The 20,691-nt window shown below is 42.0% G+C and overlaps 1 protein-coding gene across 10 annotated transcripts in view; it reads left to right on the top strand.

The window, feature by feature from the left end:
* The window catches only part of GRAMD2B (GRAM domain containing 2B), a 71,841-nt gene that overhangs the window by 32,797 nt on the left and 18,353 nt on the right, over positions 1 to 20,691 (top strand). For 6 of the 10 annotated variants that reach the window (XM_038008425.2, XM_038008420.2, XM_073010719.1 and 3 more), the window contains exons 2-7: positions 5,601 to 5,720; positions 6,454 to 6,496; positions 9,848 to 9,959; positions 12,408 to 12,474; positions 13,416 to 13,519; positions 18,175 to 18,270. In XM_038008425.2, coding sequence (XP_037864353.1) covers positions 5,601 to 5,720; positions 6,454 to 6,496; positions 9,848 to 9,959; positions 12,408 to 12,474; positions 13,416 to 13,519; positions 18,175 to 18,270 — 542 coding nt within the window. Of the gene's footprint in view, positions 1 to 5,550; positions 5,721 to 6,453; positions 6,497 to 9,847; positions 9,960 to 12,407; positions 12,475 to 13,415; positions 13,520 to 18,174; positions 18,271 to 20,691 lie in introns of those variants that run through there. The other 4 variants (XM_038008445.2, XM_038008436.2, XM_008014282.3 and 1 more) reach the window with 2 other exon arrangements.

Raw genomic sequence — 20,691 nt, 5'->3', positions numbered from 1 at the left:
TTTTTTCTATCATATACCTTTTGATGCAGCAGTTCCATTTCCAGAAAATTATTCACACGTTATAAACATATAAGGACATTTGTGCAATGTTGTTAGTATTTGCAAAAGACTGGAATCCACCTACATGCCCCGTCAATAAGGAACTAGTTAAATAACAGTTCGTCCTCACAATGGAACTTTATGCAGTCATTTAAAAAGTATGAGGAAGATCTATAGGTACTGACAGGGAAAGAGCACCAAGATACAATAAGTAAAAAAAAAAAAAAAAAAAAGCAAGGCATAGAATAGCATGCTATCTATCATTTGTACTTCAAAAATGCACATGCTGATATGCGCAGACTCTGCCAGGAAGGACACACAAGTTGCTGGGAAGAGCAGGTGCCTTTGTGGAGAGAAACTGGGTCACCATGAAACAGGGGTAAAAAGAAATTTGTTTTTCTATTTGTAACTTTTAAATTTTATACTTATGCTTATAGTGCCTATTCAGAAATAAATATGTAGATAGATAAATGAAATGTATGGTTGTCCAAACAAAAATATATGTATCAGAACTGTAAATGGAAGGTCATTCTTCTTGACTTATAAAAATCTAATTTGGGAGATTCCGAGTTTATGAAATTGGAGAAGCTAAAGGGTTTCCCAGCCATCCTGTCTCCACTGCTCACTCTTGTACTTCCACACTCCATTCTATTTCCTTCTTTTGGTCCCTGTGAGGCCTCTCTTTATTTGTACTATGGCTGCTGTCCAGCCCTCTTCCATCTCTATAGCCCAGCTCTTTGCTTTCCAAAGAGTGTCTGCCAGCCACGGAGCCACTGAGCAGGCAGATCTCTGAAAACAAACGCCTATGAGGCCCCAGATCTTGGTGAATCCAGATGCCAACCTGGTTTTCACTACAGGGTTTCAGCAACACTCTACTTTCAGAGACCCACCCATGACCACAACAATCCCATTTCCAGGAATTTATTCTATGAAGACCCTCTGATGAAACGTATCCTATCTTCAAGACTCTTCTAAACCTTTGTTGGTCAAGACTGTGGCTTTAAAATGATCAGAGACTTCTTAAAAAATAATGGTAGATATAAAACTACCTCTACTTCTGCTACCATAAGGAAGCTCAGTGACATACTTTTATGCCTTTAGCTTAGATTAACATGTAAGTAGACTCAAACACAGGGACTCACCCCTGTAAGTAGAAGGGAACACACCTTCTTGGACTGAACCTCAGTGTAACACTTGTTTTCCTTCACCTGAGACACAGCTTAATCATAACTTCTGCCCTCAGCTACTTATTTACTTGGACTTGCATGTGATGGTGCCTGAATACAATACATTCCCAGCAGGAGGGGCAAAGGGCCAGTGATGTGACAAGAGAAAGGCATATTGAGTTTACCTGAAACTCACAGATACTATCTCCAGGAGGAATGATGGTTGCCTCCACATTAGAGTTCTAATTCTGAAAAATTGTGAAATCCAAATTTAAGTCATCATCAAACTAATGAGGTCTGGGAAGTGACAAATATTAGATGATTGATAGGGATTGTACAACCTGTTTTTGTATTTATAAATTGTGTAACAGTGTGTGGCAGTGTTTTATTGAAACAAGGTTTTCCTAGCCAGTAATAAAAATGCTGGCCCCTGGCCGGGCATGGTGGCTTATGCTTTGTAATCCCAGCACTTTGGGAGGCCGAAGCGGGCAAATCACTTGAGACCAGGAGTTCAAGACCAGCCTGGCCAACATGGTAAAACCCCATCTCTACTGCAAATACAAAAATTAGCCAGGCATGGTGGCAGGCACCTGTAATCCCAGCTACTCGGGAGGCTGAGGCAGGAGAATCACTTGAACCCAGGAGGTGGAGGTTGCAGTGAGCGGAGATCACGCCATTGCACTCCAGCCCGGACAACAAGAGTGAAATTCCATCTCAAAAAAAGTAATAAGTAAAAATAAAAATGCTGTCCCCTAATAGGCGAAGTCAGGTTTCGTTATTATAAGCATGACTATCTCACTGCTTTGAAATTTCTACTAAAAACCTTTCAGGCAGGGACCATAACTGATGCTTGAAGTGGGTTGGAGATGGGAGGAAAAGTAACCTGCCAAGGTCAAGTGAAGGTCCTGTGTCTCCAGCATCTTCTACTGCTTCTATGGATACTTAACAACTGCCAGCTCCCTTACCTGTCTCACCTACAAAGCTCTGAGCGCCCTGACAGCAGGGACCAGTCCAGTAAATATTTGTTGAAATAGGCAGATTGGTTTTTTTGGTTTGTTTTTTCAGTTGACTCTTTTAGTCAAAGTCCATAACAGGGCTTTGTCTTCTGGTTAAAAAATAAATAAAACCTGATTTCCTTATTTTCATGATTTAAATGAAACCTGTTCAGCTTTGTTGACTGTAACTTTACAGTTGCTGAGAGGCCTGATTCAGCTTCATTGACTTCAAAGTTTCCAAAAGGCCTTGAGGAAGCATTCCATTTCCCCTCCCACACTGCTCACTCAAACACACGCTAGCTAGCCTCTGCTGCTTGAATTCTACATAGTTTCAGTCTGCTGCTGACAAGACCTCCAAGGTAAGGGACGCTTGCAGGAATCATCTTGCCTGTGTGAGGAATTAACTTGCTTGAGCCTGTAGCATCTTTAAGTAAGCAAAAACCTAAGATCGAATTGACCCGTAGGTGAATTTCGCTTCCTCTTCGAGATACTACATAATTCATCCATATTATTCAACCTGTAAATGACCACTGTGAGCAAATGCTGAGCTGAGTGCCGTGGAAAAGAAAACAGACATTCCCTGCCTTTGAGGAACTTAGTCTAGTGCTGGATAACTAAGATTTTTGGGAGAAAAGGTACCAGTACAAGGTAGGAATTAATTCGATGCCTAGTGAGTTATAAAATCAGCAGGCAGCACAGAGACTTTTAGGCAATGTGAAGGATGTGCCCCTTGGCTAGGTCCTTCAAGGAGAGAACCAGTGCTGAAGACAAGACGCAAGCTGAAGGAGAAATAAAGTGCAGAGTATGTAGAAAAAAGCTACTTTGAGTACAACTGTATGTTCCATCCTTGAAAGACATTGTTTGAGTAAGACAATCTAGAGGCATGCACTGTAATCTTTTCAGTGCTAAGCTGAGTCCCAAAACAGGACCACCTCATGTGGTTAAGCACTTAGTCACCTGCACTGCACACAAAAGCCTGACCAAGATGGGTCAGGGGCAAAGAGGGACTGAAGTCCAGCCTCAGTTTTGCTGCCTTCTGACGTTGGTGCTGGGTCGCTTCTGCCCAGAGCAAGGAGCACCTTATCTCTGCCAGGAGCACCTTTTGCGGAGTGGCTCTCTGTACACAAAGATGCTGTACAGGACAGCTCTGGCTCTCCCTCTAAGTCTTCATCTGATCCTGCATAAAATCCAGTAAATATCTGAATAAATGTTGAGATGGATTATTGAAGTTCTATACCCAGTCTCTACTTAAAGAGGGCTTCTCAAGTAGATTTCTGCCTGAATCTGTTGAAGAAGAGAGATAATGTGTGTGTGTTTTGGGGGAAGAGAAAAAAGCCAGAGATGTGTTTTAAGGCCTCTTAACTATTCTAAAATTCTTTGAGTCCACAAATTAAACATGGTGTTAAGTTTAATGAAGTCCAATTATTATTTAAACCAAAACAGGGTTTTCCTAATAATATTTCCAGGCCTTGGCCTTCCATGTACCTTTGCCACATAATGCAATTCTGTTATGGACCGAGCCCTTTTAATGTATGTAACTGTTTTAAGTACTTTGAGAAGAATTGAAGAAATAGAAGGTTGGACCTCTGTCCTCAGATATGTATCTACTAGGAAAAAAGAAACTCTTACCACAAAATTAAGAGCATCAACCATTTGGCCAGGCGCAGTGGCTCACGCCTGTAATCCCAGCACTTTGGGAGGCCAAGGTGGGCGGATCACCTGAGGTCAGGAGTTCGAGACCAGCCTGGCCAACATGGCAAAACCCCGTCTCTACTAAAAATACAAAAATTAGCCAGGCATGGTGGCGTGCGCCTGTAATCCCAGCTAAGGAGAATCACTTGAACCCAGGAGACAGTGGTTGCAGTGAGCCAAGATCGTACCACTGCACTCCAACCTGGGCAACAAGAGTGAAACTCCATCTCAAAAAAAAAAAAAAAGTAACAACCATTTTGGGGAGTTATTAGTTAGATACCCTTGTCAGATATACTGGCCTTGATTCTGACACTACAATAGGACTCCTCGCCTAGGCTGCAATTTTCATATGCTGTGAAAAGTGGTTGGCAAAGCAACCAGACAGCTTAAATTATCCAGTGACATTTCCTGCCTGCATAGTCATATCCAGGTAAGAATACCAAATACATGGTAAATGAAAATGAAGATTAGCTAATCTCTCATAGCAATGCCATCTTAACATGTCTTTCTTTATGCTCAGTCTCCGTGGAGTCCTCACATCCTCAGAAGTATCGTTTGTGTTTTACTGAGCTGACACACCAAAGAAGTTCTGATCCATAAAAAATATTTTGTATTTTTCCTTCAACATCCCTTCCTTTCCCACTTTCCTATTGGAAATGGTTTCCCCTGCTTCCCAAGAGATCTTCACCGGCCGACTGAGGGAGCCCACTTCTGCATCCCCCATGCTGGTTGTCCTCTGTTTGTTGGTTCTATGCACAAACCCTCTTGACTCACCTTCCCCTTTACTCCCCTCCACCTTCTCTTTTACCAAGGTCAGACCTAGTTTTTCCAAAGCCTATTGATCATGACTGTAGGTCAACACTATCCTAGACCCCGTGGTTAGGACAAAGATGAGTAAGATTCCCACCCCACCCTGGAGCTCTCACACTGAAGAGTTAGTTATGGGGATAAATGGATGAGTAGGTGGTTGGGGGGATGGATGGAGAGAGAGAACACAAAGGCTTTGCAGACAGACATACTGAGATTGAATCTCAAGTAAGATAGATGCTAGCTCTCTGAACTTAGGCAAGATAGCAAGAGCCTCAGATTCCTCATCTATAAAATGAGGGTAGTAATTCCTACCTAGTCTGGGTGGTTGTTAAGATCAGAGACTGTAAATTGCTTAGGGAACTGCTTGGTTAAACAACATGTAAGTGACATAAAAGAAGTGCAAACAAAAGGGGTGGGGGTTCCCAGAGGGAAGGCTCACACCTGCAGGAGGCCACACATGAGCATGTGTGCGTGTGCATGTGTGCGTGTGCATGTGCACGTGTGCAGGGCCCTCCCAGCCTCCAGGTGATCTGACTTCCCCAGCACAGCCTATGCAGAGCAGCAGAGCTGGGCAGCACAGACTATGCAGAGCAGCAGAGCTGGGCAGCACAGACTATGCAGAGCAACAGAGCTGGGCAACACAGACCTGGGAGCCAGCAAGTCCACACAGTCTGGCATTTATAAGTGAAACAGGTATGACCTGCAGCTACTGCCATTGGGGCACCAGGCAAGGGGTTAGAATGGAGATTGGGAAAGGGCCTAGGTGTCAAAGTTAACTAGCCTATCAGTGGGGAATGAAAATCATTCCACTCTCTAGAAAACCAGGTTACTTCATCGTTTTCCTTCCAGCTACCTCTCTCTGAATGTCTAAGGTGAAGCGTTTTCCTTTCTTCTTCAGCTCAGAGGCTGAGAATGGTGTGGAGGAGAAAAAGAAAGCCTGCAGGTCGCCAACAGCCCAATCCCCTACCCCATCTGTGGAGGCCGACTCCCCAGACCAGAAGAAAATCATTAGCCTACGGTGAGTCCTCCGTTGACTCTCTTTGTTCTCTTTTGTCTTTTGGGGAGAGGGCATTATGGGAGGAGCTGGGGATTTTTGTTAAGAGTGAGGATGTATTGATACTATAGACAAATAATACTCATGAGAAAGAATGAGCATTTTTCCCCGATACCCAGGTAGCATCTTCTTCTCCCTCCTGCCCCAACCTTCAGCAGAGCATCTGCACCTTTCTGAAAGCGCTGATTTTGCTAAGTGATGAGACCAGGGTGGCCCACTCTCAGACATATGTTTAGAAAGCACCTGGGAAGGCTGGCCGGGTTGGAGTGTCTGCCCAGCCTCGGGTGTGCCCACCTGGTGTCTCATTTTCCTGGGGCCCATGAAAAAGCCAAGGAAAAGAATCCCCATCCCAGGGACCCATCAGGCCACCAGTTTCCAGTGACAGACTAAAAGGGAGGGGCGGTTTGGTTGTGGAGCTGGAGGGGAGAGGTGGTTTTGAGATGTGTAGCTGTAGCCTCATCATTCTCAGAGGCACCAACTACCGTTTGGTAGAGACTAAAGTTGCTTTGGGGCACTTAAAAGATAGCAGTTAAACCAAGAGTGTGTGATGGGTGAGTGCAGTTTATCTAAACTGAGTAGAGAAATGATTGTTGTCCTTCACCATTATTAGAACTTTTAGAACTGCTACCTTCTACTTCTTTTGGTCTCTGCTGAAAGATTATTAACTCCACTTTTTGCTTCCTTCCTGGCTTACCAGCCCATGTCTTCTCTCCAAATCTATGCTTCATTCAGGACCAAGAGTAAGTCTTAACTCTTCCCCAAATTTTCCTCTTCTGACTCTAATTCCCAATTATCTCTTCATCTTTCCTGCATGCTGTTTTGTGGCATCTCACTTTTTTTTTTTTTTTTTTCAGTCGGAGTCTCGCTCTCACCCAGGCTGGAGTGCAGTGGCACATTAGCTCACAGCAAACTCCACCTCCCAGGTTCAAGCGATTCTCCTCCCTCAGCCACCCCAGTAGCTGGGACTACAGGCATGCACCACCATGCCCACCTAATTTTTGTGCTTTTAATAGAGACAGGGTTTCACCATGTTGACCAGGCTGGTCTTGAACTCCTGACTTCAGGTGATCCACTGGCCTCGGCCTTCCAAAGTCCTGGGATTACAGGTGTGAGCCACTGCACCTGGCCAGCATCTCAGTTTAACCATTTTTTTTCCTCTAGTTGTTTCCCCTCAAAGCCTCACCTAATGCTTCTCTTCACAAAGGCACAAGGCACGTTATTTCTCATGTCTTTCACCACTGTTGGCTGACTACAGCAGGCACCTTAAAAACACTGTTGGTTTTACTCCATCTTCCCCAGGCTTCAGTAATAATAATACACTCCCACAGGGCATGCTTGCTAAACTTCATGGGCATGTGGTCTGTGCAGCTGGGAAGGGCCCACACTTGGTTTAATGCTCCCCTCTTGCTATCCAGAAATGCTTAATAATTTTTATGTAAGGGGGCCGGGCGCAGTGGCTCACACCTGTAATCCCAGCACTTCAAGAGGCTGAGGCAGGTGGATAACCTCAGGTCAGGAATTCAATACCAGCCTGGCTATCATGGTGAAACCCCGTCTCTACTAAAAATACAAAAATTAGCCAGGTGTGGTGGTGCATGCACTCGGGAGGCTGAGGCAGGAGAATTGCTTGAACCCAGGAAGTGGAAGCTGCAGTAAGCCGAGATTGTGCCACTCCAGCCTCAGCAACAGTGTGAGACTTTGTCTCAAAAGATTAATTAATTAATTTTTATATAAGGGACCCCACATTTTCATTTTGCACTGGGCTTCTTGTCACCTGTAGGAAGTGAGAATAACAGGGTTGAAAAGACCCAAAGAAATCAATATTATATACATACATACCCTGTCCACAGGGGTCAGTGTCATGCAGATAAACCCCCTTATTGCTTCTGCCTTTTGAAATTATCAAGGGTAGAGCCACCCTACTTGTCATATTTGCTTGCAGGCCATGGATCTTCAAACAGTCTGATCATTTCCTTGCCCATTCCATTAACATTTATTGATTTGAATCAGTAGAGATGATGAATTCAAATCTGTGAATAGTATAAATAAAAGGTAAGTTGACATTTGTACAGATAGTTTTATTTTCAAATAGAGAACAAATGTTTTTTCATAGCTTCCAAAAAAAAGTAATCCCTAGAATTCCCAGGGAATTTACATCTGTGAATAGCTTAAATGGCCTGTGTCTGAAATTAAATTCATTTACCTTGAACAGCTAAGGGGTATTTGACCTGTGATTTGAGCACTGTGGAATCATACACTGTAGTGGCTAGAAGAGGCCTAAGACATCATATAGTCCATCTTTTCACAGCTGAGAAAACCAGAGCATAATTCTCTAACTTCAGTCCTTTCTGTTTATCTGTGACACCCAGGTACCACCTGAATTACTTCAGATTGTTCTTAAATCCACTTTGAACCAATTTTTTTTTTAACTGAACCTCATTTTAAGGAATAATATCGTGAAATCATAGATTTTATGTGCCATTTTCTCCCAGAAACATTAAAGCAACTTCACGATCGTAAAACTTATTTATATATATAACTCCAAAAATCATCCATGCATGCTACTTCGAAGCGACTGCTTTTAGCCGTAGGGTTGGAGACACGTACAAATGCACACATCTACTAAAATGGAAAACCAGGACTAGAATCGCCTTAGAAAGAAACTCCGGAGCTCTGACCTCTGTCCTTAACAGGAAAAAGGAAGATTTGGCTTCACACATGTTTTTGGTTTCATTTTTGTTTTATTCTGATTTCACTTGTATTGTATTTCCACTCCGGGATGTGTTGTGTCTTTTCCTCATACCCGATTCTTGCTTATCCTCTTAGGCCCAGCATTTCAAGCCCACATTATTCTCTTGTTTTCCTCTTCTCTTTATTTACTTTTTTAAATTTAACCTTTTTATTTTTTTTAGACAGAATCTTGCTCTCTCCCCCAGGCTAGAGTGCAGTGGCGCATTATTAGCTCACTGCAACCTCTGCCTCCCGGGTTCAAGCGATTCTCCCGCCTTAGCCTCCCGAGTAGCTGGGACTACAGGCGCACACCACCATGCCCAGATAATTTTTGTATCTTTTGGTAGAGATGGGATTTCACTATGTTGGCCAGGCTGGTCTCAAACACCTGACCTCAGGTGGTCTGCTCACCTTGGCCTCCCAAAGTGCTGTGATTACAGGTGTGAGCCACTGTGCCCAGCCTGTTTTCCTCTTCTCTCACCTCCTGTTAGACTTATTGGCTCCATACCTTCTCCTAACTGCTGTAATATTTTTTTTTATCTTTGTTTTTGTTTTGGTGCTAAATCATGTACTGCTTTTTTAAAAAGTCTTTGATGCATGCCTACACAGGCGCCTTAAGGACAAAGACTGTGTTATGGGCCCCAAGACATTTAACACAATTCCCCACTCAATTAATACTTGTTAAATATTAGTGGAATTCTGAAACAAAAATATTCTTTGATTGAACTATAGCCGCAATACTATTGAGTAGTTTGCCTCAAGTACTCCTTTTTAAATACTGATTAAAATACTTTTAAAATGACATAATTATTTTCACAACTTGATTGTTATTTCACCCTCTATAAGTTACTATTTCCACAGTTTTCTATTACAGCCTGCTGAAATCCTTCCAGTGTCCTAAAGCATGTGCTGTGTAAATGCTCTCAGAGTATCATGAATGATTTTTGATATTCAGAAAAGAAAAACAAATGTCAGGTTTTCTTAGACGATAGTATAATAATCAAGATTTATTACAATAAATTAATGAAAAATGTATCTCATAGGCCAGGTGTGGTGACTCATGCCTATAATCCCAGCACTTTGGGAGGCTGAGGTGGGTAGATCACTTAAGTCCAGGAGTTCAAGACCAGCCTGGGCAACATGGTGAAACCCTATCTCTACAAACAAATGAGCTGGGCATGGTGGCACGCACCTGTAGTCCCAGTTACTCGGGAGGCTGAGGTGGGAGGATCGCTTGAGTCCTGGATGGGGAGGTTGCAGTGAGCCGTGATCATGCTGCTATAGTTCAGCCTGGGCAACAGAGCAAAACTGTCTCAAAAAGAAAAATTATCTTATAGACACCCTGGACTTTCTTTCTTTAGGTCAAAATCCAGTTTTGATGGTGCCTCTTTAGCAAGTGATAAGAACGACTGTAAAACAGAAAGCAAAAATGACTCTAAGACTGAAAGAAAAAAGTCTTCATCTTCCGGCCAGGTAATTTAAGAATGAAATTTGTATTGTCTTAGGGGGTGACAAGACTATTGAAGCCAGTGACAAGAAGGAACTCAAGCATGCACCTTCCTGCTGGTCAAGACTAAGATAGGCATAGAGTTTAGACAATTTAGAGGAACAAACAGGCAGCAGTTCCTCCAGTCCATTTTTTATCAATGTTATATTCTACAACTCACTTTTCAGCACATTGCATGGTGATGAGTTCCATGCTGTGGCCTCGAACTCTGACAAATACCCAGAGATCAGGGACCAACACAGAGTCATGTGCTTATCCAATAATTAACAAGACAAAGGGAGTTGTGACATCCTTGTACTGAAATTGAAGAGTCTGATAAGGCATCTGCCTGAATAGTAGTAGGCCAGCCAACTGCACACAGAGGAGTAAGACCTTTGAACAGGGTCAGGATTATTCTCCAAACTAATTTTGGTTCTGCTCTAAAATACACCCAGATAGGAAACAAAACCCAGTTCTATGTCATCAGAGAGTGTGATGCATGTCCTGGGGCCAGGAGTTTGGGGTTTTTTTTAATTCTTCACCCCTCTAAATACTTGAATATGTGCCTCCTAAGAGCTAAACCAAAACCATCGGCACACCCAAGAAATTTAAATATGAAATGTATTAAAATATTATTAATATAAAATCTACTTTTGAATTTCCATGGTAGTCCTGGTAATAAATATCCTTTATAAAGGTGTTTTTTTCCTCTCCAGGATCCAATCAAGAGTCACATACTGCATGTATTTGCTATGTCTTCTCTTTTTTTTTTTTTTTTCGAGACAGAGTCTTGCTCTGTTGCCCAGGCTGGAGTGCAATGCCATGATCTCAGCTCACTGCAACCTCCACCTCCCGGATTCAAGTGATTCTCATGACTCAACCATCTGAGTAGCTGAGATTACAGATGTGCACCACCACACCCAGCTAATTTTTGTATTTTTAGTACAGACAGGGTGTTGCTGTGTTAGCCAGGCTCGACTCAAACTCCTGGCCTCAGGCGATCCACCCACCTCTGCATCCCGAAGTGCTGGGATTAGGAGCATGAACCACTGCACTCAGCCTGCTATGTCCCTTTTAATTGAAATCAGCCCCACTACCTCTTTTGCCAATTTTTACGTTGACATTTTTGAAGAGTTTATGGCCTAGCATATTTTAAATCAAGCGTGCAACCATTGCTCACTGTAGCCATTGAAAACAAAAGCTCAGTGAAGCCATACAACACCCAGCTTTAATCAAGGTATCTTTCTACAAGGTGTTTATCTATAAAATAGCTGACTTGCAGGGACCATCTATCGTCTTGATGACCTGGTCTGTAGTTCTTTACGGTAAAACAGGGCCAGTTTTGCCATTGAGACCACTCTTGGTTTGGATAATAAGCCATCCAGGGCCTCCTACCCATTCTCTTTATAAGAATTTTTCTTCAGAAGTATCCTATGAGGCAGATTGATGCTGTGGAGAGAGGATCCAGTTATACCCCATAGCTCACTGCAGGCTTGAACTCCTGGGCTCAAGAGATCCTCCTGCCTCAGCCTCCCAAGTAGCTAGGACTACAGACACATGCCACCACATCCAGCTAACAGTTCTACCTATTAATAGCTGTATGATGCAGATGAAAGTGTTTTACAATCTGTAAATTGCTGGCTATCCATTGTTATTGTCACAGTTGTGAAAACAGATCCCTTGAAGATGAAGTGATTTGCAGCTTTCATAGTCTTGGGCTTTCTGCTGCCCTGGAGAGTGAAGTCTTTGTATGAAATCCTACTTGTCTTGACAGTAGCCTACTGCATCCTACTCCTGTCACTGGCTAAGGAAATGCCTTCACAATAATACAGTAGGAAGAGTGGCCATATGTTGCCTTAGACTATAGGTCCTTTATGTGTATTATCCCATTTAAGCCTTATGTCATACCTTGAGGCAGGCACTGTTTTTGCCCTCTGGTACAGAAAAGGAAACCAAGGCCCAGGGAGATTAAGGGACTAAGCCATGGTCACACACCAAGAGCTAGACCACTACAGCCAAGACTTCAACTCAAGTTTACCTGACTACAAAGCTTTGAACCACTGTACTCTTCTGAGAGTACTCACTGGTACGTTTAGTACCTGGGATCCAGTACCTTCCCTAATGAGATTCCTTAAGATTTCATCCCCTTTCTGATTAGGGACATCCTTGTCTAGCCCTGTTTCCTCAGCAGTAGGCTGACCAGCAGCTGCATCATTACATCCAACCAGCAAAGCATTAAACTTGTTAGAAAATGAAACTTGTGTGCCCTGACTTTCACTGTGTTTTACTGAAGGCCTGTGTCAGAGACGTAAGATCAGTGAGAAGGAATTCCTAAAGATACTATTAAGGGAGGGAAAATTTGTTGTTGAAGTTGAATTTGTGATGTTTCACAAGAAAGTGAGAGTGGTAATGCTTGTATTTTGTTCTCATTGTAGTACAAGGCCAATATGCACTTTCACAAGTTGTTTCTTAGTGTCCCAACGGAGGAACCACTGAAGCAAAGTAAGTTCTGGCCTGTTTGACTTTCTAAGCTACATATTTGAAAAGTTGATCATTAGTTTTGGGGAAGAAAGAGGGCATAGTCTATGGACTGAGTCACCAAGGGGATCAGGTTTCTGAAAGTCATAACATAACAATAACACCAGCTTCAATCAGCTTTCACCAGGCAGCGTGAAAAGATCACAGAGGAGAAAAAGAAACAGTTCTCCATGGGGTATGGAGTCACCCAAGATGGTTCCATGATACCCTTCCCTTCTTTATTTATTGCTGAAATGCACATGGTTACATTGCTTTAAGATTTAGGATAACAAGCCTGGGGCAAGAGAGGCCACTAGAAGAAGACTAAAAGAAAACTCACAGCCTTAGACATGGACAGACACGTGCTGATGCCACTATGAAGGGTGTGATGGTCACCTAAATATCTTGCCCAGCATGCTAGTTAAGCACGCCTACTGGGCTCTGCAGTGGTTCATCAAGGGGCCCAAAGTTCCATTCTAGCCTCTCTTGATGTGCAAAAGTTGAGGCAAGATGCTGGGTTCCTGCCATGACCTTCAGACAGAAGGTGTGGGTTATGTGCTCTTCCCCTAGTGAGGCCATCTATTTCGAAAACAGTCATTAGTGAAAATACTGGGGAAAAGGGGAACAGGTGTACTAATACCAGCACATGATTGAGGAGACTTGTAAAACCTCATTCTTGGTCTCTCAGGTACAACGGTAGATTTGCCTTTTCATTCTGATATTTATACTGAAGTTGGTAAGACTTTGAATTTAAAAACAAACTGGTCGCCACAGCTTTCTTTCCATTAAGATGACAGAAGAAGAGGCAATAAAACTTTTGAGTATGAATGTATTCTCTGCCCATCCTTGAGTCACCAAAATATATACATGGTTTTTATTTTAAATGGAAATTCTAAATGATGCTGTACCTGTGTGTGTTCTCCCAGGCTTTACCTGTGCTCTACAGAAAGAAATACTATACCAAGGAAAGCTCTTTGTATCAGAAAACTGGATTTGTTTTCATTCCAAGGTCTTTGGAAAAGACACAAAGGTTGGTATAATTAAAAAAAAAAAAAAAAAGCTAACCCTATACTTTATTGTATATGGCAAATATTAATCGTCTTAAATTTAGCTATATTTATAGATACTTATATTATGGTTAATCTTTTATGCCAAGTTTCCTTTGTTGTAATTCCAAATACTATAGGTTCTAAATGCCTCCAGATGACACTAACATCCCTTTTTCCCTAAACATTATTTTCTCACTCATTTCTTTATATACATATACCTCATATATACACATGTACCTCACCCATAGCCATACCCTAAATACTTTTTACTCAGATGTCACCAGCGAACATTCAAAGTTGTTTATATGGAGGGTGTGCCATGATTTTAAAACACATACATTTAAACCAAAATCATTTCTTTTAAGAAACATCAATTTTTATACCATATTTATACCAGTTATCAGTGATGTCTAGGACAGCAGGCCAGTAAATAAGCTACTTATTAGCACTCCCTTTGTACCCTCACCAGCACAAAATGAGCAGGAAGTGGAGCAGTTAAGGCCTAGCCTGGGGAAGTCAGACACCCTCGATCCCAAGTGTACTCTGATATTACATCTTTTCATTATTATTAAACACAGATTTGGGGGAGTAGAGACACATGACATCCTGAGACATTAAGGAGAACAGCCTAAAGGAATTGGCACTGCCCTCTAAACTGGGGACCGTGGGACTGTGGCCTATCAAGGAAAAGATAATTCTATCCCACTGACTTTTTTTTACCTTTGAGCTACAATGTCACATCACAGTTCATTCAGGCCTCCAGAATAACACCAGAGAAACACTTCTTGGGTTTGCATGACCTCAGTGAGTTTTCAATCATTCTGATTCATGAGTGTGAAGAAGCAACTCTCATAGTCATGAAGTAGCTGATGAAAACTTCTTTTTGTTTTGAGTGGTAGATGTGCCTTATTTAAATATTCTCTCTAAAACCACTGGCAATTGCATAAAGACCACTTAACAAATCTAATAGGAATATTTTCTTTTGTTGGTGTTGGAGCTAGAGACTAGCATACTATTCTTTAGGTAAAACATATTCTTTTTATATTGATTTTTTATCATATAGAGCTATGTTTAGATAAGCATTATTTGATTGATAGTATTATCTGAATCAGTATAATACAAAGCAATAGGGAGCAGTATTTCATCTGTTTCTACATTTCTGGATTAAAGGTCTTGTTCATGGAATGGGGAAGGGGCTTGGGTAGTACTGATCAATGTGATATAGTTCTCAGGAATTCATATAGAGCCAACATCTCTGAGCAGAGCAGCAGGGACTGAAGACACTAATGAACAAAGCATTAGTCTTTGTTAAGCGATTGGGGGATCCACAAAGGCAGTCAGTGCACTTTCAAGCTGATATGATTCTAGCAATGGTTTTAAAGTTCTACTTATACCTAAGAACTGATAAAAAGAAGTTAGAAGAAGTGACCCTGGTTTTTTGAAGACATGGATATACTGAGATTGCTTTTACAGTTTGTAACCTACCAAGGCAGGAGACTGAAAATTAGCAGGGCGTGGGAATAAGAACCATGATAGTGACTTGTATGTTCCATCCCTTCTAAGGATGGTGTCGAAGGAGATTTGGGCTTCAGAGATGTTGCAGAATTTCCTCACTGCCAATGGACCTCAATCCAGCGTGATCCAGTATGAGCTGAAGGCACCCAAACAATTGCTTTACCGTGGGAACTTTCTAATCAAGTTCCCCTTCTAAAGCAGTTTACCCTGGAAAAATGTTACCATTACCCTGGAAAAATATTATCATTTACCCTGGAGAAATATTAATAAAGTGCAGCCTTAATTTAATCAGGACCTTTTTAGTCAGCCTGTTGGTATTTTCAGATGCTAGTAAAATTAGCATGCATGTATCACTTTCTGTCTAGGCTCAAACTGAAAAGTGATTTAAGCTTTATTTTACAAATGTTATCTGGTTGTAATTTTATACTCATGAAGCAATTGATGGAAAACTTTCTTAAGGGTGTTCCATGCCTTAGATTATGAAAAATCTGAATTTATAGCCCTTTGCCACTGCGTGTTTGTATTGCCGCTCAGAAACAAAATTAGACTCATCTTTTTTAAATCATGATCTAAGTAGATCTCAAATTCTTTTTTTCCAAATTTATCCCAACTTGTAAGTTCTGAATTGCCTCCTGCCTTTGAAAAATATTGTGAGTGGAGTTCTTTGGCAAACAGTGTTTAGAAAATGTCTCAATTGGATTATCCCTTGTTCTTCCATAGTCTTCCTGCCTAGATCATTGAGGGCAATAAATAAGCCTGTCTCATAAACCCAGATGTGAATGCAAATATTCAAAATTAAAAGCTCATTTTGCGGTCAGGCACGGTGGCTCACACCTGTGATCCCAGCACTTTGGGAGGCCGATGCGGGTGGATCGCCTGAGGTTGGGAGTTTGAGACCAGCCTGACCAACATGGAGAAATTCCATCTCTACTAAAAATACAAAATTAGCTGGGTGTGGCTGGGCGTGGTCGTTCACACCTGTAATCTCAGCACTTTGGGAGGCTGAGGTGGGCAGATCACCTGAGGTCAGTAGTTCGAGACCAGCCTGACCAACATAGAGAAACCCCATCTCTACTAAAAATACAAAATTAGCCAGGCATGGTGGCACATGCCTGTTATCCCAGCTACTCTGAAGGCTGAGGCAGGAGAATCCCTTGAATCCAGGAGGTGGAAGTTGCGGTGAGCCGCGATCGCACCACTGCGCTCCAGCCTGGGCAACAAGAACGAAACTCCATCTCAAAAAAAAAAAAAAAAATTAGCCAGGCGTGGTGGCACATGTCTGTAATCCCAGCTTCTCAGGAGGCTGAGGCAGGAGAATCACTTGAACCTGGGAGAAGGAGGTTGCTGTGAGCTGAGATCGCACCACTGCACTCCAGCCTGGGCAACAAGAGCAAAACTCCGTCTTTAAAAAAAAAAAAAGCTCATTGTGCTTGCTTCCTTCAAGCTGGCAGTACTTACATAAAGCCCATCTCTTCTCCACTTTTTGAGAATATGTGAGGCATTTTCAAGAAGTAGATGTTCAAGTGTGTATGAGTTCCTAGGGAAGGAGGGAGTTGGATCATTTTACCATGGCTGTCTGCAACTCTGTTTTCAGGGATTGAAGTGATGGCGATCCATTTTCCTTTGAGATCAAATTTGGTTGGAGAGGTATAACATAAATTATCGTGAACTTCTGTTCTTTGTGCCATTTGATACATTCTTATAGCACATTGTATTGAAAAGAACCCACATTTTGAATCAGACTGGCTTGCATTCCATCTTTGTAACTTCTTATGTATGATATGCACCTCTCTAAATAAATTTATTTATTTCTTATAATACTGACTATGTAGGATCATCATAATTAAATTATATCTGGTAAACAGGTATCAATAATCGTAGCTTCTATAGTTACTGTTGTTGTTATTCTTTGTTGAACCAGAAAAGTATTTAGAGTTCTTTTATTTCACCCATCCTGATTTCATAAACAAGTGAGTAGGTAAATGAAATTTTTATTCATCACTGGGCATTTTGCATATATTATCTTACTTAATCCACAGAAAATTCTGAGAAGTAGATGAGACTATCTCCAATTTATAAATCAAGAAACTGAGGCCTAGAACAGATGGCTTACAAGGGGGAGTAGGTCATGTAGATACAGATTGAGTATCCCCTATCCAAAATGCTTGGGACCGGAAGTGTTTTGGATTTCAGATTTTGCAATGTCTGCCAATATATAACGGGCTGAGCATTCCTAATCCAAAAATCCAAATCTGAAATGCTCCAGTGAGCATTTCCTTTGACCATCAATATCAGCATTCAAAAACTTTTGGATTTTGGAATAGTTTGGATTTCTGATTTTCAGATTAAGGATGCTCAATCTGTAGTAACAGAACTAAGCCAAGTTGGGAGGCCGAGGCGGGCGGATCACAAGGTCAGGAGTTCCAGACCATCCTGCCTAACATGGTGAAACCCCGTCTCTACTAAAAATACAAAAAAATTAGCCGGAGCATGGTGGTGGGCGCCTATAGTCCCAGCTACTCGAGAGGCTGAGGCAGGAGAATGGCGTGAACCTGGGAGACAGAGCTTGCAGGTAGCTGAGATCACGTCACTGAACTCCAGCCTGGGCGACAGAGCGAGACTCTGTCTCAAAAAAAAAAAAAAGAACTGAGCCAAGAATTCAGGTCCCAGGGTTTCTCTCCAGTGATGGTCCTATTATACCAGTGGTTTTTAACGTTTTCCCCCCAACATGCACCTAAAGACAGAGGAGAGTGGGGCATGTGGAAGTTAGCCCAAAGTGGATGACCAGAAGCTTGAAATTTCTTTAGCGCCTTGGGCTTATCTTTAAAATGAATATACATTTTGCATTCTATTTCCATGTCTGAAGATAAAGGTTTCCCACCAAGATCTTCAGTCCAATGGATGATTCAGATTTATCCTCCGGCTCAGTAAGCACCATTTTGAGGAGCTCAGTGACACATCCCTACCACTCTGTAAGATTGACTTTTCTTCATGGAGGCTGGGGAGCTTGCTGCTGGTTTTGATTTCTGTTTACTTTTTTTTTTTTCCCCCTTTAATGTGAAGATTCGAAGTGCTGTTCTGTCAAGTCTGAACTGGCATTAACTTGTTGATTCTGTTTCAGATCTCTATTCCAGCTTTCTCAGTAACCCTAATAAAGAAAACCAAAACTGCTCTTCTAGTGCCAAACGCCCTGATCATAGCGACGGTCACAGACAGGGTGAGTATGCAGCAGAGCGAGGGCACCTTCGCTCTGTCCTCCTGCTCTGGGCTCTGCTGCCTGAGGGCCCTCTTGCCAAGGACCAAGACTCCAAACCATAAATATCATCATCTCCTTTGGTGAATCAGGAAAATTCTGTAAGACTAATTTTAAAAATTATAGCCTGTAGACATTCATGTAGTGCTGTTTCCCTTCACAAGGTGATTTATTCTCATAGAAGTGTTGCCAATTTTGAATTTCCTGCTGACTTAATTATACTTGCCAGACCAAGGTCAAAAAAATAAAATTCTGTCTCAACTTCAGCTAGGTCAGGCTAACATCTGCCAGATCAGGCTAAACTGATATATTCAGTGCCTTTAATAATCTTAAAGAAGAAAAAAATTTAAAAAAAAAAAAAAAAAAAAAAAAAGGGAGGCCAGGCCTTTAATCCCAGCACTTTGGGAGGCTGAGGGCTGAGGTGGGAGAATTGCTATAGCCCAGGAGTTGGGGACCAGCCTGGGCAACATGGTGAAACCCCATCTCTACAAAAAATATAAAAATTAGCCAGGTGTGGTGGTGTGTGCCTGTGATCCCAGCTACTTGGGAGGCTGAGGTAGGAGGGTCACTTGAGCCCAGGAGGTAAAGGCTGCAGTGAGCCATGATTGTGCCACTGCACTCCAGCCTGGGCAACAGAGCGAGACTCTGTCTCCAAGAAAAAGAACAAGAACAAGACCAGGCATGGTGGCTCACACCTGTAATCCCAGCACTTTGGGAGGCCCAAACGGGTGGATCGCTTGAGTCCAGGAGTTCAAGACCAGCCTGGGCAATATGGTGAAACCCTCTGTCTTCAAAAAATACAAAAATTAGCTGGGTGTGGTGGCACACACCTGTGATCTCAGCTACTGGGGAGGCTGAGGTGGGAGGATTGTTTGAGCCTAGGAGACAAAGGTTTCAGTGAGCTGAGATTGAGCACCACTGCACTCCAGCCTGGGTGATAGAGCGAGCCTGTCTCAAAACAGTAATAAATACATATAAAGAACAACAACAAAACACCACCTTACTGACAGGGTGAGGCAAGCAGGTTGATAGTGAGGAGTTCCTGGTGTGGGGGTGGCCAGCCTCCCCATAACCTCAGTCAATACCTCCCTCGAGCCATTCCAGATAAATAAAACTTGCACCTGCTCTGCAACTGCAGGTGCAGGATCAGTTTTTAGACCTGCTTTACTAACAGGTTGCCTGCACTACCTTCTATATAGAAATTCCAGAGCTGAATTGACTATTGTGCTACCCCAGACATGTGCAATCAGAAACATTTACATTAAAGTGGTGTTTATTTCAGCTTGGCAAGAAAGAGGGAGTGGAGTGGTTACTTTTCACGTGAAATTTTTTTAATCTGTTACCTATTATTTCTATGAAAGCATAAAATCTACATTCTATAGATTTCATTTCTCCTTTTTCCTTTCTTCTTTTTTCTTTTTTAAATAGAGATGGGGTCTTGCTATGTTGCCAAGGGCTGGTCTCAAATTCCTGGGCTCAAGTGATCCCCCGCCTCAGCCTCCCAGAGTGTTGGGATTACAGGCATGAACCAACGTGACTGGCTATAGATTTCCTTTCTAACCATACTAGAAAACTTGTAGAGAGAAGAAGAAAGAAGGAAAGATAAAAGAGACCATTCTGATAAGCTAGAAGATATGTTAATATCTATTTGGGGATCTTTTAAAAATACTAATAGCCAACACTCATCAGTATTTCCTCCTTGTCAGGCCATACACTAATGCTTTTCTTATATTTTCTTGCTACCACCCTGTAATGGATAACTGTTATTAAGAAAACTGAAAGTTAGAGGGGTTAAGCAGTTTTCCCAATGTCACCCACTTAGTAAGTGTCAGAGCCAGAATTTGCAACTGGATCTGCCTGATGCCAGAACCCACAATATTAATTACTTTGGAATATAGTACTTGCTTGGAAATAATTCAAGTTCCCTCATTGGTAAATGAGGATAATCGCAAACTCACGGAAAGGAGGTCTGAAAACATTCTATGACATAAATAGATGGGAAAAGAAAGTAGATTTTTATATTTTCTGAACATATTGTTTATGGTAAAATCATTTTTCCTCATGTCATTTGTCTTCACATGATTCGTCTAGCTTTGATTTTACTTCTTTCCCATGGCTCACTTATAAGTCTCCACTCGAAAATCTCCATATTTGTACAAGGAAGAATCTGGAAGTGGCATGAAAGAGAGCTAGCCTATTAGAGCCACTGGGAAGTTTTCAGTGGAAATCTAGGTCAGAGCAGAGAAGGCGGACCCTCGGGAATTGTTAAATACCCTTAACAACAAAAACAGAGGGAGAGAGATTTTAAAGGGGATCTAGTGAATGTCACTAGCCTTTTTTTAATGTCCAGGCCTTTTCTTCTCTGGGCTTGTTTGTGGCACCAAT

Source organism: Chlorocebus sabaeus, chromosome 23 (assembly GCF_047675955.1).
Source record: "Chlorocebus sabaeus isolate Y175 chromosome 23, mChlSab1.0.hap1, whole genome shotgun sequence".
NCBI lineage: Eukaryota > Metazoa > Chordata > Mammalia > Primates > Cercopithecidae > Chlorocebus > Chlorocebus sabaeus.
This window is presented reverse-complemented; position numbering and strand designations above follow the sequence as displayed.